Below are 19,388 nucleotides of genomic sequence, written 5' to 3' on the forward strand. Positions count from 1 at the left end.
GTTTAACAACTTCAACATATCCTCTCTCTTGAAATCTACAACCTCGAGAACATTACCCTTACCAGCACTCCCTTCCGCGTCATCAAGACCCCCCTCCTTGGTGAATACCGAGGAGAAGTATTCATTGAGACCTTCTTCCACTTCCGCCGCCTCCAGGCACATTCTCCCACCTTTGTCTTTAATCGGACCTACCTTTACCCTAGCCATCCTCCTACCCTTCACGTACTTGAAAAAGGCCTTGGGATTTTCCTTAACCCTACTAGCCAACGCCTTTTCGTGTCCCCTTCTAGCTCTCCTCAGCCCTTTCTTGTTCCTTCCTCGCTACTCTATATTCCTCATGGGCCCTGTCTGAACCTTGCTGCTTATACCTTATGTATGCTACCTTCTTCTCCCTAACTAATCATTCCATCTCTCTCGTCGCCCACGGTTCCTTCACCCTGCCATTCCTTCTCTGCCTCACCGGGACATATTTATCCCTAACATCCTGCATAAGATCCCTGAACATCGACCACATCTCCATAGTACATTTCCCTTCAAAAAGGACATCCCAATTTACACTCCCAAGTTCTCTCCTTATGGCCTCATAGTTCGCCCTTCCCCAATTAAATATCTTCTTGTCCTCTCTGTACCTGTCCCTGTCCATGACAATTTTAAAGGTTATGGAGCAATGGTCACTGTCCCCCAAATGCTCACCCACCAATAGATCCTTCACCTGTCCCGGTTCATTTCCTAAAACTAGGTCTAGCATGGTATTCCCTCTAGTCAGCCTGTCGACATACTGCGTCAGGAATCCCTCCTGGACACATTTAACAAATTCCTTCCCATCTAAACCTTAGGCACTAAGCAGGTTCCAGTCTGTATTTGGGAAGTTGAAGTCTCCCATTATAACAACCCTGTTATTTTTGCTTCTCTCCAAACACTGCCTGCCAATCTGCTCCTCTATATCTCTACTGCTACCGGGGGGCCTATAGAATACTCCTAGTAGAGTAACTGCTCCTTTCTTGTTCCTTACTTCCACCCATACGGACTCTAGAGATGATCCTTCTACAACATCCATCCTTTCCGCAGCCGTAACAGTGTCCCTGACCAGTATCGCCACCCCTCCTCCTCTTCTCCCCCCTTCCCTATCCCTCTTAAAACACCGAAAACCAGGAATATTCAATATCCACTCCTGGCCTGATGTCAGCCACGTCTCAGTAATAGCCACAATTAATATGCTGTTTAAATTAATATTACTAAAGCAATTTGAAATTATATGTTTGAACACTTTTCCCAGATGTCTTACCTCTGTGGGACATTGTGTATTTTTCCTTTTGATGATATGGAGTAGAAACAAATCTGTTACTGTTCAATACCCCAAGGAGCTTTTCTATAAGTCTTTCTCTTGCAAGTAAGCCTTCAGAGTCCTCACAGCATGCACATTCTTCTTTTGTTTCTAAGGATATTAATATATCAAAAACAATTATTTAAAAAAGGTTTAAAATATATAATTGACATACTCAGCAAGAAAAGAGTATTTGAAAGCATTGAATGGAATTCACTGTTGAAGAAGGTTGCAAAGATAAAAATATGATCACTTTGCTGTTTTTGTGGACTTGCTGTATGCAAATTGGCTGCATTACAACATTAACTACACTTGGGAAATACTTAACTGGCTGTAAAGCACTTTAGTACATTGAAATGCCCCCTATAAATGCAAGTCTTCCTTTCAGGCTAGAAATAACCAAAGTGAAAAGTTGATGAAGGATCTTTGTTTTACATGTATTGAGTGTCAGGTTCATCCTCTCATATGCTTTAGTGAATGAGTTAATGATGGCTTGGAGCTCACCCTCCATACATGAACATGCATAAGCACTGTCTGCATAATGCAGCTTGGTTACTGAGGCTGTGTTGACCTTGGTTCTGCAATGGAGGCAACATAGGTTGAACAGTTTCCCATTAGTCTAGCAAGTTAGTTCCATTCCACCAGGAAGCTTGTTAGATATGATGCGCAACATTGTGGCAAGAAAGACTGAGAAAAGCATTGCAGCAATTATGCAGTGTTACTTGACGGGTCTGCACTGAGATTGTCTCTCAGAGTCACAGAGAGTCAGAGAGTCAAAGGGTCATACAGCACATAAATAGGCCCTTCCACCAATCCCATCTATGCCGACCATTAAGTACCTATCTATACAAATTCCCATTTACCAGTACTTGGTCTATTATCTATTATGGCTTGGTGATTCAAGTTCTTATCCAGATGCTTTGTGAATGTTGCCAGAGTACTTGCATCTGTCACCTTCTTAGGCAGTGCATTCCAGACTTGAACCACCCTCCGGAAGATAAAAATTCTATACCCTTCACTTTGGATTATGACTGGCTTGCCATCCTGTGGCCAGCATAAGGCAAGGTTTTGCAGGCAGCTTAATTTGAAAGTGGGGCTCCATAGTCCCAGTCGATGGAGTCAAAGGCTATAGCAAGGTCATAGGAGGCCATATACAGCAATTGTACCTCCCTGCAAGACCTGGACAACATTCAGGCAGGCAACATTTGTGCCACAAAAGCGCCAGGCAATGGCCATCTGCAACAAGAGAGATACTTTCGATGGCATTACCATTGCCAGGTCCTTCACCATTAATATCCCGTGTTCCCTTCTGTTGTGAGTGAGAAAACAGATCTGATGGGTCTCAAAAGCAAGGACTCTGAACACAGTCTGGCAGTAAATGATTTCATTTACAAACGACGAGCATGGGAAAATGGTAACGGAAATAACACAACATGCGCACAATTTATAGTGATCGTGGGAAAATCACACCAGGGATAAAATACACACACACACACACACACACACACACAAACAACAAACTAGGTACATACAATCAGGGAAAAACAATACGATACCCACCACCCCTTGACTCAGTGCAGGCACAGCTCTATGCTACTAGAGACACTAACTAAAACGCTCCCAATCCTTCAACAGTGCACACCTCACCAATGATTTCTCCAGCACTGTTCCACAGTACTCGGCCTGGAGTGAAACAGGGTGGTCCCTCGAAGATGGCAAAAGAGAGTGAGCCAAGCACACGTGGCGCCCTTTGTAGTGCTGAAGGGCTGAGGGGTCCAGCCCAGGTAATTCACGGCCCAAGGCCAAGTACAAAGGTACTTAAAGGGGCCAACGGTCAGCCGTGCGCTGATGGGTGGGGCAGGGCCAAACCTTGATTTGCAGTGTACCTTCCGGTGTGTCTTCCGACCAGGTAATGGGCAGTGCTGTCACGTGACAGCCATGACCCTCCACAATACACCTTCCTTCAATATCCTGGGGCTGACCAGCTTGACTGGACCAACCACATATATACCATGACTACAAAAGCAGGCCAAAGGCTGAATATTGTGTGACAAGTGACCCAACTCCTGATACCCCAAGGAACAAGACAGGAGTGTAATAGAATAATTTCCACTTGTCCAGATGAGTACAGCACCAACAACTCTCAAAACGTGCAGCCTGCTTGATTGGCACCCCATTAACCACCCTAAACATTCATTTCCTCCAGCACCAGTGTATCATAATCTCTCACTCTCTTGGTTATGAAGTGTCTATCTACCTTTGCAAATATTCAAAGATTCTGTCTCCATGGCCCTTTGAGGAAAAGGATCCCAAATTTATGACCCTCTAAGAGGAAATAAAATGGTCTTTGAGGCATTATCCATCAGCCTGTTGTGTGATCAGTGCAGAGGATTAGAGCACCCTGTACTCTTCTCAGCCACACTACCTAGTAAAAAAAATGGATCAGCCACAGACAGCCCCATGTTTTTGTACTTAATACCATGGATCCCAATGGTCAAAGCATAATAACGTTTTCAGGTCAGAAGACTGCATTATTGATCTGACTGTCTAGACGCATCCAGGGAGAATAGTCACTTAAACATGGCACATATGAAACCATGCTCCAGGGGAGTCCAGGCCTTCAGGTGCATAGGAGAGGAAATTGCAAAAGAATGAATGCAGTGATTTTATTTCTCTTCTGTACATTTTTGATCGATAGTTCTCAAGTGCTGATAATATAGGAAACTGACTTGCAAGAATTAATAAGCCTGAGGCAATGAGGATGGTAAATTAACATTCCTAGCTCAATCATCTCAGCGTCAATGACCATCTCAGTTAATGAGAATTTGCTTTCTAAAGCAGACACTCTCAATACCCTGGAAAATGTTCAAAATTGAAAGAAAATAAAATAGAAGATCATGTTTATCAATCGCTGTTTCATCCCTTTGTTCATGCCCCTCAATGTTTAGCTTCACTCAAGTTCTGTTTCCATTGTGTCAGCAACTCTCCAATGCCTCACTCAAATCATTCTTAGATGGAAACTGCAGGCTCCCACTTCAACGCTGATGGTGACTCAAGTGGGTCCAGTGTTATCTTCACCCAATGAGTGCTTTCCAGCGAGACTCACTGGATAGGGATTTTTAGTTCAGTTCTAAGTCTGTGCTAGACAGGATGATTTTAACCATGTAACAATAAGCAGCAGCACAATTGTCTTCAGCATTTGGGGAGACGTGTGGAAATCTGTGAATATTGGCTAAAGGCATTTACAGTCTTAGTTCCATTTCAAACTATGGTTGAATGATCTTTTAATGATCTGAGGGTTCTTGACACCTGTGTAATCATGCATTGAATGGGAAATGATATCTATTGAGAGTAAAAGCTATAAAAAAGGAGGAAAAAAGTGTACTTTTGGAAACAGTTTTTCTTATACCATGAACTCAACATAATGTTTTGATTCTTTCCATAGTCAGCATTACCAGATTCAAAAACTATTTGCATGATTTCAGCTTTCCAATGATTTCTGAGTCTCTGCACTCAGGTCACAAAGTTCCATTTGCCTGAAGCAGGGATTAGGAACTCAAGGATGGAAATTAATAATGACCTCTGCTCCTACAATAACCTGTGCCACAAGCCTGCGAAGTTCGCCATTCCAGGTGGAAATCCATATAAGGTTTCTATATCCTTTTCTACCAAACAAACTACATTAGGCAAAAAAAAGTGATGAAGACTTCCAGTGACTGCCCTGATCCAATATCTCATTTGGTATGGTCCAGCAATAACCCAGAAGAATCCGCCTGCAATAGTTTGCTTTGAAATTTTTAACCCGAGCTTGGAAAGAGCACAGTGCAACATGATAATAAATATGTTAATATCTTCAGATGAACTTTCCTTTTTCACTGCCTATGACTAAATGGAAAATTGTTTTTTTTAAATAAATGGTTAAAGGATTTTCATGGAAACATGCAAAATACAGTTATTACCACTATTGTACAGCACAATGAGTCGCTGCAATCTGCTGCTAGTTCTTTCTGCATCTTCGTTACTTAGATGACGATGACAACATTCTACTGCCAGTTCAAAATCATTTTAAATGATATACAAGAAGCTTTCTTTGACATTGGTTAACAATTCCTTGCTCAATCAAATCCACTACAAAAACTGGTCACTTATCTCATTGATCATGCCACATTGAGGATGGTGGAAATATTTGCCTGCAAAACAGCCATTGTCTGGGCACAAGTAATGCCTTGCTTCCCACATAGAATAAGATTGGACAGGTTTTGATGCTAGTGAACAATCTGCCTCTGTCCTCTTCTGTTGGGGTGGTGGGAATAAAATAAGTGCTTTCATATGTGAAGCATGTAGGTTCATGTCTGACAATTGCGAAAAAGATTCTTTCTAATAAAAGGCTTGGTAGAAAACATTAAATAATCATCATCTTATTTGACAAAAGCTGCAGTGCAGAGTGCAGCTAAGTGAGACATACATGAATTCTTTCTAAACTTACACTCTTGTCAACCCACTAATTACATATTCAGTGGACTGCTGAAAAATAGGATCCCTTCACATAAACGTGCCTGTTAAATCCAGTCACCTTCTGGTAAAAGGCTAGTGACAAGAAAAATAAGGCAATAAATAGATAGTAGATTAAAAGAAAGATATTCTTGTTACATTCTGGCCCAATAAGCATGAAATATGGCACCAGGAACAGACAACAGCTTTCAGAGTAACTGCAAAAAAAAATTAAGGCTCTTTCACCTGCTTAAAAAAAGAACGTCTTTCCCACCTTAGATAATCCTCAGTTTGACAGCCCCCCAGTGACATTGATCTTCTACACCTTCTTCAACAATCTATATCCTGATTCTCCAAGAAGTAATGAGTGATCTCACTTCTAAAGCCTAAACACAGCATCTACCAGGCTCTGGAGCTGGGTTCAAAATTGACCTACTGAATCTCAGTTGCCATTTATGTTCTGTATTGCAAGAATGATAGCTAACCAACCTCTGTGGTTAATTTCCATAAAAATTCTGTTGGAAAGCAGAAAGGTTGTAATTAATGTATAGATTAGACTACACTGAGAGGACTGGTCTCCATAATTGCACAAAAGATACAGAGCCACTGAAGAAATAACTCACCAGGTTGAAAACAGCATTTAAAGATTAGTGCTTGGAAATGTGTACCCTTGTTGGAAATAATCATATTAGCATGTTGGACTCTACCATTGACAGGACTATATAACTCCATTATCATTACCAATTGGGCTTGAACTTCCAGGCACATAGCTATTTGGAAAATTGAATGGCCTGTGTCTACTTCTGTTGGAATAGTGATGGTTAAGGAATTACCTAATAGAGGCCTTTAAAAAATTATGAAGGGGATTGGTAAGTTTGATGTCAATAAAATGTTTCCACTTGGGAGGGATTCCAAAACCAGGAACCATTAGAAGATAGCCAATAATAAAGCCAATAAGATATTCAAGAGAAATTTCTTTACCAGAAAATAGTTAAAAAATGAAACTTGCTATAAAATTGAACCATATTTTTAAGAAGAATTGGATAAACATGAGCGAGAAATCAATAGGAGGATATGCAAAATGGATTAGATGAATTTGAATGGGAGCTGTCATAATCACCAGAACAGACAACTTACATCAAATGGTTTGTTTCAATGTTGCAACTTCTATTAATTTTATCTAATGTTCTTGATCATTCCCTCATTTTTTTGTGATGCCTCTCAAACTTTCTATGATTGTTACATAGGAGACAACTCCCTTTCTCTCCACTCCTCACAAATACAAGACAGGGCATTAATACCACCAAAGTAGGTGCAGCCAAACCCTTCTCTACCCTGTCCCCTGGCAACCACAACTGAAACCATGCAACATCCTATTACACTATTTCATCCACAAGACAGCCTCGATTCCTGCAAACCTGTGGTTCTCTCTCTGTTCCCACATGTGCCTATGATTCTTGCTCTTCCTATCTTAGAACTTAATGTGTACTTATGGTCCCCTGTCATGCCTTCCTAATATATTTGTTCTGTCTATATTTGTGCTCCTCCACTTATGTCAGTGTTCATTTCTTCTCTTCCTCTCTCTGTCTTATACAATCATCTCTCCTGTGTACGATCCAGTTGAACCATTTTTCTCATTGCTAAATTTGGATTCCCAATTACTTATGAGTCCCAATTACTTTTCATAGGTAGAAATACTAATCCAGTTTAATTGCAGTTACCAACTATACTTGCTTGACTAGCTTCATAAAAGATCAATATTAATACCACTAAATTTATCTTTGACTAGCTCCATCAACCCTCTCCCGCTCTGTGCCCTTAAATTTCTGCTTGTTTATTTTTCTAGAAATTAACAAAATGAGCAAACTGCCTGTGTTCTGTTAACTTCTGTATAATAAATGGTGACAAGTAAAAATTTTTAAAAACTATAAGACTACAGGCAAACCCCACATTATAGGGGAGGGGGTTGTGTTCCTAAAAAACGGTTCACATCGCGATTTTCTGTATTGCAAATCCGTGTCAAGTCTGCATATGTCAAGAAATGCATGTTGAAAAAAGATAAATTTTGTTTATTTATTTACTTTTTTTCACATAAATTTTATAAGACCAAATTGTTATTCCATATCCCAGAGTTTTTGATAATGATTTGTGAATTCTGAAAAGGTAGATTTCCATTACCCAAACTGCCGTACTCAGGGGTCACCTGCATACCTACAATCTTTAGATAATTATACACAAAAGCATTGTTAAGATTGCGGTTAAAGTCTAGCATTTATTCAATTAACAATAACATATTATTAGTTTGCAAAACTCAATTGGTACACGTACTTGTTATTATGCCGTTTAAACTTATATGACAGGTGAAAATGTGTGGAAGATAGCAAAAAAATTTAATGCATTCTTCTTGTGTTGCTGCAAATCTACCAGAAGTTCATTGCTGCACAATTTCATAGATATTATATTGGAGTATTCTGAAGGTGGCTCAACAAAATAATGTCAAAGTCTATTGGGAAGGGCTAGGCCTCAAGGCGAGGCCATCTAGCAATTGCAATGATTGATAATTTGAAGGTGAAGTCGACACACTCTGATGGTGACAGTGAGTAATTGGTTTTACTATCGATTTGGAAGGCTGAACTCAGAAAGGGTCAGGAGTGAAGATACCTGGAACTTAACTAATTAGTGTGTAAATATTATGCTTACCATCATGTATAATAAGGTGCCATGCAACTTTGGTAAAGAAAGTTCAGAAGAACAAATTCCTTCTTTTTTTTCGGAAGCTTGGTGCTCCTCAGGGTGAACTGTGTTAATGTTGGGAAATAAACTGTACTAGACATTCATCCATATGCCACCTGTTTTTCAGACATGACTGATTAACACTGGAAAATGCATCACCTGCCATATTGATATCAATAACAAAAAAACCTCAGTCCTGAAACAGGCAAAACTGAGTTGCCCCAAATCTGGTGGCATCTGGTAAATGTGCCCTAAAAATCCAATTCTGTGCCAGATCAGGATCAGAATCAGATTTATTATCAATGACGTATGACATGAAACTTGTTGTTTTGTGGCCTTACCCAGTGATTGGATGCAGGAAGGTTTGCAGTATTCCAATCTGCAATGGATGGTCTAACAGCCGGGCTAGTTCATTACTCGAGACTGGAAGACCAAACCTGCAGCTAAGAGCTGGGACTCCACCCACTGGGCCACTGAGAAAAGTGCGAGCCCAGACAATAATTTAGGGCAGTTCAACCAAGAAGCCAAATCTAACTCCATCTTATGTCCATACAGTATATTTTTCAGAAGTCACCGGCTAAAAAAGAGGAATAAACACAGATGGGAAAAATAATTAACCATAGAATATCTAAGCATCTCGGCAAATACTTGATCGTTCCTTCTCACCTTCTTTGAAATTCTGAGGTGACATGAATTCCAATTCAGATTTGATTGCAGAGATTTCTGATACTGTTTCTCGCTCAAAATCCTCATCGAGAGACTGATAGGATTCAAATGACTGACTGTAGGATTGATGACTCTCTTCATTCTCACCAGTGTAGGTCGCAAAAGATTCATCAGAGTACTTCATTGTACTGTTCATGCAACTGCTGCCAGCTTCACAGGAGTCATCTTCAGGATTTTGGACTAGGATCTGCCCTTCACTCATGGCTGTTTTGCTTGTGATATGCAACTAATGGGTGACCTAAAATAAAAAGCATAGGGGTTTCTTGTAAATGACAGTGGCACAGCTTCCTTTAAAGGATCACTTGTTTAAAGCAAAATTCGTTCTAAACACTGAACCCTACAGCATACAGGCATGGTTAGCACCAGTGACCTAGGTTCAATTCCGGCCACTGTCTGTAAGGAGTTTGTACATTCTCCCTCTGTCTGCATGGGTTTCCTCTGGGTGCTCCGGTTTCCTCCCACATTCCAAAGACATACAGATTAGGAAGTTGTGAGCATGCTATGTTGGCGCAGGAAGCATGACGACACTTGCAGCCTGCCCCCAGAACACTCTACACAAAAGATTTATTTCGCTGTGTGTTTCGATGTACATGTGACTAAGAAAGATATCTTATCTCTTATCTTATCTCAATTTCCTGGCATGTGCACATTCAGCTGATCTCACTGGGATAGTAAGTAGCCAGTTGCACATTATCCAGGCTAGGAAGAAGGAGGGAAAAATCAGCTTGGGTTCATCTTACCAGGCGCCCCTGTTGGTATATCAATATCGAGATCAGCTTTGATTGTGGCCTCACTCGATTGTTAAATAGCCTGCCTGTATTTGGGTCAAGGCTTACCTGTGACTCAGATAAAACTGAGATAAAACTGAGGGACTGAGTTTGTTAGAGGCTCCCTGAGCATGCAAGGGACCGTGGATCGAGTTCATTTTACAATACAGACTACATTGAGCGAGCTCAGCAAACAGTCCTGCACTGTTGAAGAGAAAAACTAATCTCAGATCCCTGCCTTTGAACTCTGTATAGCTCCCTGGATGGAAATGGATGTCTATAAATTTAGAAACAGGCTCAGCTAGTAAGTTCCTATTGTTGGATAACTGGAAATTGTGATGATGGCACAGGGAATATTTTCTTTTAAATAATGAGTTGGGGGTTAATTCAGTAATTCATCATTGATTCGTTACCACAAATACAAGAACCTAGATGAGGGTATGGCAAATTTGATTGTGTGTCTCATTCTCCCAGCCTCCCAAAAGGAGTTTGGGACTGTGATGTTAGCTAAAGTGTCACGAAGGAACAGAGTACAATTAACTGTTAAATCTACAATATAACAAAATCAATGAAGCCTGAATTATAGGCCTGAAAAACTACTAATGAAAATACAATTTGTTTTTAACCATGATGGTTTGTTTGCTCCCTCACACACACTCACACACAAATGCAGGGATGTGAAGAGGTTACTGCTGTCTCCGTTCCCTTCTCCAAACCTCTGTGGTCTGAAGGTGTTGTCTTGGTAACAGGCGCGTTATCTCTCCTCACCTCTCAGCTCAGTGAACTGCGACCCTCAGGCCCTCACAAACAGGGGGTGGCTTGCTTCACCTTCACTGGGGGATTATGCACTGTGCTGTACGTCTAAAGTTCACTCAGGCTGCTGAAAACATGAAGTTCAGCCATAAATATCTGTGTATGTGTTTGAGCAGCTCCACTCTCTCCCCAACCTCACACTGGCACAAAGTTCCACCAGCAGCAGGAATGTTCCATTCCTTATTTATTTCAAGGGGAGGAATTTCCCCAGAGTCTCAACCAAAGCATTTGATTTTACAATCAGCTGAATAAAGAACAGCTTTAAATGGACGTTGTGCATTATGTCTCAATATTAACACAGAAAATCTTTCCTACAGACTAAAAAAGAGTTTTCCTTCACTGTATCAAGGCATGGGAACAGTTAGACTCCCACATGCCTCTCGAGAATGTAAATAAATCCCTCTTACTAACCACTGCGTGAGATGTAGCTCCAAAATCCTTTTTGCAATTATTCTATGAATTTATTTAATAATGGTTTGGCACACTTGTAGACTTTGCTGGGCTAAAATTAGCTGCTATGGATGGCCCAAAAGTAATAATAATAACTTTGCTAATATAATGGAAATGAAACATTTTGAAACATTCTGATGTCATCATATCCCATTCAAACGCAGATTTCTTTCACTGAGTCTCATGTGAGGATTTGAGTGCGTTGCCCAGCCTGATTTTTCAGTGTAATACTGAAAAAGGCACCTTCCCCCAGTTGAATCAAGAGTCATATAACTAGTAAAGATCCTATGGCAAGATTTAATGAAATGTAAGAATTCCAGATATGTTATCCCATTTCCATCAACATCACCAAAACAATTTACATCATGTTTGTTATTCAACATTTGAAGTGTAGATGGATTGGTATGTTTTCCAAGGAAGCCACAGTATGTGAAACATCACAAACAAGAAATTCCTCAGGTTACTCCCCCTCTTTACAAGCATTACTCCACGAGGAGTGCAGTGGAAACCTCCCAAACTAGAAATAACTCCCAAGGAATTTCTAAGCCATCCACTCACAATTATATGCCAACATGCATCAGAAGTTCCATTTTATGCCACATGAAACCCTTGGCAGCTCTCCTCGTTCCTTATACATGGACATTTATTCACATCCTTGACTCAATTGTTTGCATACAAATGTGACCAAACAACTTCTGACTGTTGTTTATCTTTTCCGAAACATGTCTTGTATATTGCAATGAACACATGATTGTAAGCTCAAAGAGCAAATGCATTGCAATTTTTGCTTATCAGATTAACTGATGGAATGTACTGTGTTATATATTTTCAAATTTTACAGATAAAATAATAATTTTGAAAAATATTCACTGAAGGAATTAATTGACCTGATGTTTTTTTAATTCATCTGCCAGTCCTCAAGGGTATGAGCAAGTGTGAATTAAATATTTATAAAGGATGATTGCTTCCCTTAATTCCATAGATGTCAACAAAATGTATTGTCTCTACAATGTAAATTTTTGTTTAATGTTACTGACCATGAATGAAGTTACAAGTAGGATAATAATGAGGTCTCAGTTAGTAGTGAAGTCTTGAAGAGAGTCTGCATTACAGAAGAGGAGGTGTTGGAGGCCTTAAATGCGTAAAGGTAGATAAATCCCCAGGGCCTGCTCAAGTGTATCTTAGGACCTTGTGGGAAGCTCAGGAAGAAATTGTGGAGCGCCTAGCAGAGATATTTGTATTATTGATAGCCATGGGTGGGGTGCTGGAAGGTTGTGCCTTTACTTAAGAAAGGCTGCAAGGAAAAGCCTGGGAACTACAGAATGGTGCGCTTAACATCAGTGGTGGATAAGTTATTGGAGGGGATTTTGCAAGACAGGATCTACATGCATTTGCAAGGGCAAGGACTGATTAGGGATAGTCAGCATGATTTTGTGTGTGGGAAATCATGTTTCACGAATTTGAATGAGTTTCTTGAAGATGTGACAAGAAGATAGATGAGGCCAGTGTAATTGACATTGTCAACATGGACTTTATCAGCAAGGCCTTCGACAAGATACCACATGATAGGTTGGTCTGGAAGGTTTGGTAGCATGGGATCGAGGGTGAGCTAGCCAATTGGATACAAAATTGGCTTGATGGTAGGAGGGTGGTGGTAGGGGGTTGTTTTTCAGACTGGAGGCATGTATGGGAGTCTAAAACTAGAGGACATTGTTCTAAAGTGAGAAGGGGAAGATTTAAAAGGGACCTGAGGGGCAAATTTTTCATTCAGAGGTTGGTGTGTATATGGAACAAGTTGCCAGTGGAAGTGGTAGAGGCGGGTACAATTATGATATTTAAAAGATATTTTGACAGGTACGTGGATAGGAAAGGTTGAAAGGGATATAGGCCAAATATAGACAAATATGACCAGTTCAGTTAGACAACTTGGTTGGCATTGATGAGTTGGGCAGAAGGGCCTGTTTTCCATGCTGTATAGCTCTATATCATAAAAGGATCACCCATTTAAGTATTAAGTATCATTGAACATATAAGAAGTTCAGATCAATGGACTTCTAGACTCTAAAAGAATCAAGGGGTATGAAGATCATAGATCAAGTACTAGCCATGACTCAGAACAAAGACCTTGGGAATAATTGCCAGATTTTGAGGGATAGTTGATTCACCAGGGAGCAAAGATCCTGGAAATGATTCCCAGCTTCTAGGACAAAACTGACATATAAGTAAACATAAACCCGAGCAGATTGAAGACAGCAGCCAGAAGCTGGAGCAGGCCAGGGAGAGATTGGGAGCTAAGAAAATGAGGGGAAATCCAAAGAGGCAGGGGAGAGAATGGGAGCTCAGAAAGAATCAGAAATGGGAGAGAACTTCCAAAATAAGCCTGGAAAACCTTTTCTCCAATGGTAAAAATAAACAAAACCCAGACAGTCAAGTCAAATCAAATCAAGTTTGGCTCACATGCCGAAGTACGGTGAGGTGCAGGTACAATGAAAACCTTGTATCACAGGCACCTAGGTTCAGACAATACACAGAATATAAATTATACATCAATTATACATAATTTATACAAGACAGTGAAGAGAAAAAAAAGACTGTGCAAAACACGACATCAGTGCAAAATAAAAAGAAAAAATACAGAGACAAAGTCATGGTAGTGCAAGAGGTGGTCCATGGGTTCCATTGTTGAGGTAAGGTTAGGGTTATGCTGGTTGGTTCAAGTGCCATTTGATTAGCAGCCCTCATGGTTCTTTATTGCCTTCATGGCAAGATATAAATATCAGAGACAGTATCCATCTTAAGGACGTTCTTTCTCCCTCCCCGTCCAATCTAAACGTTTGTTTATCCACTTCTTCCTAAATGTTCATTTTGTCACTGAGAAATATTGTCACAGCAATCTTAAATGAAAACCATTCTACACTGATATTCAAGAGTGTTTTGCCCAGTGAAGTAGATCACATGTTAATAAAGCCTGATGCATGTTGGGAATCTGGGGGAAGTATTATCAAAATCTTAAAACAGCAACTGCAAAAAAAGCCTGTGTGTGAAAATGGTCAAATATGGAAAAAGAGCGACCCTTGCAAACTAGGGCAGCAGCCAATTTTCTATTTGAATATAGGTCTTCTCTTGTAATAGGGAACTGTTGGCATTGGCAACCCTAGCCATATTAATTGGCAAAGCAGGCTGAAGGTCTACTGTTCTTTATTCCTTCAGCTTTGTCCAGTTTCTGCAGTTCTTCTTGTGACCAACAGATGGCAAACATGTTTCAAGTTGTAGGTAACCCTTTTATACAAGACCATTCTTGCTTTAACAACAGGTACAAAGCAGCTTCCACAAAAATTTAAAAAAGTATACACAGTGCCAGATAAATTCATTTTCATTTAAAAATATTTCCCATTATTGAGGAAATCAGCATACTGACTGCCCATTTCCTGCTTGCAACCAATCAATCTTTGGTCAGGTTTCTTAAACAGTTATACAGTCTAGAAATTGATTTTCACCAATGTATCAGTAACACTCGGGCACTAAGATTAAAACCTGTGACAGAACTAGTAGGGCCAAGTATAACACGATTTTGGGTGCCTGGCCTACAATCATAAGCAACGCTTATTAGAGGCTTCAGGAAACTAAACCTCCCCAAGATAGTTTGCACTAATTCAGGGAGACCAGCCATCCATCTTTGGTCAGGCAATCCAAACTACAAGGATCCAGTCACTGTCCCATGTTGAATTACTGACAGATGCCATGTGTTCCACAGACCCCAAGTTCCAAAAGATACTTCCCTCCACTTGCTCATTGCAGGAGGAAGAAGTGGCGTTTCCGTGGTATCAGACAGGAGAGTGAAGGTAGTATTGGAGGCCAGCCTCCACCTGAAGCTCCTTCTCTGTCTGAGTGAGTGAGTGCCCAGTTGCTTTGAGTGCTGCAGTCCAAGGCCAGACATTTGGTGAAACTAATGCTGGCAGAATTTGGAGCAACATCTGAAGCAACTGGCCAAATCTTCCCTGCTTCCTGACCTACAGGGGCCTGATCGCTCAACACCAGCATCAGAAACCTGGCCATACTCACTTCCACCTTGCCAATTATAGGATATGGGCCACTCACAGGCAAATGGGACCAGCTGAGGTAGACTTCTTGGTTGGCATGGATGGGTTGGGCCGAAGGGCCTGTTTCAATGCTGTATAACTCTATGATTCCATGAGAACTGTCCATGAGCCGATTTCTCCGTAAGTCAGGAACATCCGTTCTCTATAGTAACCCATATCGTATTGTTCTACATTTCTTTCATTTCATTGAATAATTACCCTAACACTTCCCATAATTAAACTAATGAATATATGCTGTATTCAGTCATTAATGAATGCCATAAACCATTTTATATTATTATTATTATGAGCTTAAAATTTAAAAATCTATAAGAGAATTTGTGTAAAGTTGGATTTCTGTAAGTCAGGTCATTCATAATCCAGGGAGCCCCTGTACTAGAATTTATGGTCAGAAGATGGATTGGCTCCTTGTAGCAGGGTCTGCATGTCAACAGGATATGCCTTGCCATAAAACTGTCACATGGACAGGCCAAAACACAGCAGCCCCATAAAATTGGCTAGACTGTGCACACAGTTATTTTTAAGTAGCATAAGTCCAACATTATCATTTTGTAAATGTGATCACCCTACCCGCATCAGAGTAAGTGTGTGGAATGTGATACCCATGGAATAGTTCATCTGTCTGGTGTCATATATCCTGGAGTCGGAATTGAATCTTCAAGGCAAGGTGTCTCCTAGCCCAGGACAACTCCACCTTTTGAATGTTGCACTGGAGCAGCTCCTTTCCCTAGCTCTGCCTAGAAAGTAAACCAGCTATTGAAGGCATCAGATGCAGGGTGGGACTGGACTGCAAGAAGCTGAACAAAATCTAGGGCCCAAAAGAATGCGACTGGTGACAAAGGGAGAGAAATAGAGCTGAGAAAGGGAAGAGAAGGCTGCAGAAAAGGGGCAGGGTAGGGCCAGCGTAGCGTAGGGCCAAAAGCTGTTGCTGCAGCAACATTGTGAATGACAGGCAGGATATAAGAGAAACCTGGGGACTTCACTGTGTGTAAGCAGTGCAAATGGTTTGTTTTGGTGTATGAAGGGGAAGCAAAAGGACAGAGAAACACTGCAATGCATCATCCTCAGTGTTGCAATTTTTTGTTTGATCTGGGAGAGCAGAAAAATGTGAGTTTTTAAAGCTAATCCATCCAAAACAAGCCAAGATAAAGGAGAAAATGCTGGGAGCATTCAGGAGGTCAAATGGCAGCTGTGGATTGAGAAACAGAGTCAATGTTCCAGCCAAGGATTCATCAGAACTGGCAAAGTGAGAATACAGAGATTGCAGAGATAGTCAGGGTGGAGAGAAGATAAGATATCTTTTATTAGTCACATGTACAGTACATCGAAACACAGTGAAATGCATCTTTGCACAAAGTGTTCTGGGGGCAGCCCACAAGTGTCACCACGCTTCTGCCGCCAACATAGCATGCCCACAACTTCCTAACCCGTACATGTTTGGAATGTGGGAGGGAACCGGAGAGAATGTGTGTCATAAGGTGCAGACCAAAGTTGTCAAGGTAACACATTGGGCCCAACACATTGATGCAATCACGAAGAAGACAGCAGCTCTACTTCATTAGGAGTTTAAGGAGATTTGGTATGTCACCAAAGACTTTTGCAAATTTCTATAGCTGTATGGTGGAGGGCATTCTGACTGGTTGCATCACAGCCCGATATGGAGCCTCCAATGCACAGGATTGCAAGATGCTGCAGAGGGTTGTAGACTCAGCCAGCTCCATCAGGAGCACAACTCTTCCCATGATCAAGGACATCTTCAAGAGGCGGTGCCTCAAGAAGGCAGCATCCATCACTAAGGACCCTCACCATCTGGGACATACCCTCTTCTCATTATTGCCATCAGGGAGGAGATACAGGATCCTGAAGACCCACACTCAGCGATACAGGTGCAGCTTCTTCCCCTCCACCATCAGATTTCTGAATGATCCATGAACCCATGAACACCACCTCATTATTCCTTTTTTTGAACTATTTAACTATTTGTAATTTATTGATTTTTATGTCTTTGCACTGTACTGCTGCTGCAAAACAACAAATTTCACATCATATGTCAGTGATATTCTGATTCTGAACAATTACTGTAAAACCTGGCAGCATCTAGTCAGAAGAAAAAAAAGAAACAAGTTGAAACAGGAAGGTTTATCCATATCTGTGAAGAGAATATAAAAAAGAGGTGGTTACCTGAAATTGTTAAAGTAATACCGTACCCCGACAGAAGACGTGTTGCTGTTGCTCGAGCTTATGTTGGGCATCATTGGAACAATGAAGAAGGCCAAAGACAGAGGAACTACAGTGGAAGTAGGATGGAGAATTAAAGTGACGGGTGACTGGAATCTCTTGGTCAGTGATTCTAATATGGATCTTGTAGATTGGTTAAGCCTAAATCAATTGTTAATCTTATTTCACCAATTACTTTATTAATATACATTTTGATTCATTTTGAATATTTCATCCTCAACCAAAGCCAACAGCTCCAGGGTCTTCTTTATATAAGAAAATCCAGCACTCTGTAGAAGTAAAAATATTTTTTAAAGTTCTGAGAACTGTTTGTTTCAACTCTTGTACCCGCTTTTCATAAACTGTGCAGTGAGTAAACCAGGTCACATTTTCTATTAATTAGGTACCAACTTGATACCACACCACTCTTACGAGTTATCAAATTATTTTATTTCCTTGTGGACATGAATGGAAGCCCAAAATTCTTATTTGTAACCAGCTATTATTCTGAAATAATATGAAATTAGAAGACACAATGAAGCAACCCATATTAATGATTTGTAACCGTAGATTTGAAGTCCAAAAAATAAATTAGTTTAGGGATTTAAAAATCTGATTATTTCGCATTTATAGCTCACAGTCATTTTTTAAATTCAGTTTTATTTTCATTGGGATGGAGTTTAATGAGGTCAACATATCATAACAGGAAAATATGATTTGTCTTAGACACTGAGAACAAAGCAGAAAGAGTAGATAGGTGATGTGAATTTTTCAGACATTCCACTCTCTTGATGTCCTGTCCATGAGGCCGTGGTAGAATTTTTTTTAATATGATTTTATTCATAAAATTTGCACATATACGATACAGTACATTCACATATTGCCATTCTCAATACAAGACAAGGAATTCATTTTCCTTTACATACGTTCATTGAGCAAACAATCTGTGCCATTTTTTACACAAGTTCCAGCCCCTTGGACTTCTGGTAGGGCCTTAAGCTTCTTTCTCCTTGGAGCCTTTGCAGTGGCTGCGCCAAGCGTCAGTACCCCCCTCAGCACATCGTCCTAGACCACAGCATGTGGCAGTCCTCAACACTGTCTTGGACAGCTCCTTGCACTGGAAGACCAGCAGGTTTAGGGCACACCAGAGGGCATATTTCACTGAGTTGCTAATCATCTAATATCAGTGTGTGTTTGTTTCTTGGGAAAAGCCCATAGAACAGAGAGTCCTGCATTACACAGCCGTACAAGATGGACCTTGACAAACAGCCCGACATTCCCTTTCCATACTTTCTTGGCAAAAGCACATTCCAGAAGGAGATGAACCGACAGTCTTGTGCCCACCATGGCTTTCGTGAGGGTAGTGTTTGGTGGTGCTGTGACTCTGAATATGCAAGAAGGGTCTGGCAGGAAAGGCTCTTCTCATTACCAGCCAAGCAAGGTCTTGGAATAAAAACAGAAAATGCTGGGAATTCTCAGCAGGACAGACAGCATCTGTGGAGAGAGAAACTGAGTTAATGTTTCAGATTAATGACCCTTCTGACCAATGTACAAGGATGTATTGACCTGAATATTTTCACTGCCTGGGATCATCATCTGTTCTTCCTGATGGACTCAGTAAAAGGTTTGAAGTAATACACAGGCAAGATAGAGGAAACAGGGTGGCTTTCCTACTCATTCATTTGGACCGTACCACTGATGTCTGCGTAGTGCAGTCGTATCCAATTGCAAATTCCTTCTCCAAACCCTAATTTCTCCATCATGAAC

The 19,388-nt window shown here is 40.7% G+C and overlaps 1 protein-coding gene across 2 annotated transcripts in view; it reads right to left on the minus strand.

The window, feature by feature from the left end:
• The window catches only part of LOC127573161 (uncharacterized protein C8orf48-like), a 36,058-nt gene extending 25,101 nt beyond the window's left edge, over window positions 1-10,957 (minus strand). The window contains exons 1-3 of one of the 2 annotated variants that reach the window (XM_052021120.1): window positions 10,810-10,957; window positions 9,215-9,512; window positions 1,286-1,435 (exon numbers count right to left, since the gene is read on the minus strand). In XM_052021120.1, coding sequence (XP_051877080.1) covers window positions 1,286-1,435; window positions 9,215-9,476 — 412 coding nt within the window. In that variant the 5' untranslated portion in view covers window positions 9,477-9,512; window positions 10,810-10,957. Of the gene's footprint in view, window positions 1-1,285; window positions 1,436-9,214; window positions 9,513-10,702 lie in introns of both variants that reach the window. The other variant, XM_052021119.1, reaches the window with a different exon arrangement.
• Between the last annotated feature and the right edge of the window lie 8,431 nt (window positions 10,958-19,388).

The sequence above is a fragment of the Pristis pectinata genome, chromosome 8, assembly GCF_009764475.1.
Source record: "Pristis pectinata isolate sPriPec2 chromosome 8, sPriPec2.1.pri, whole genome shotgun sequence".
In the NCBI taxonomy this organism is placed as follows: domain Eukaryota; kingdom Metazoa; phylum Chordata; class Chondrichthyes; order Rhinopristiformes; family Pristidae; genus Pristis; species Pristis pectinata.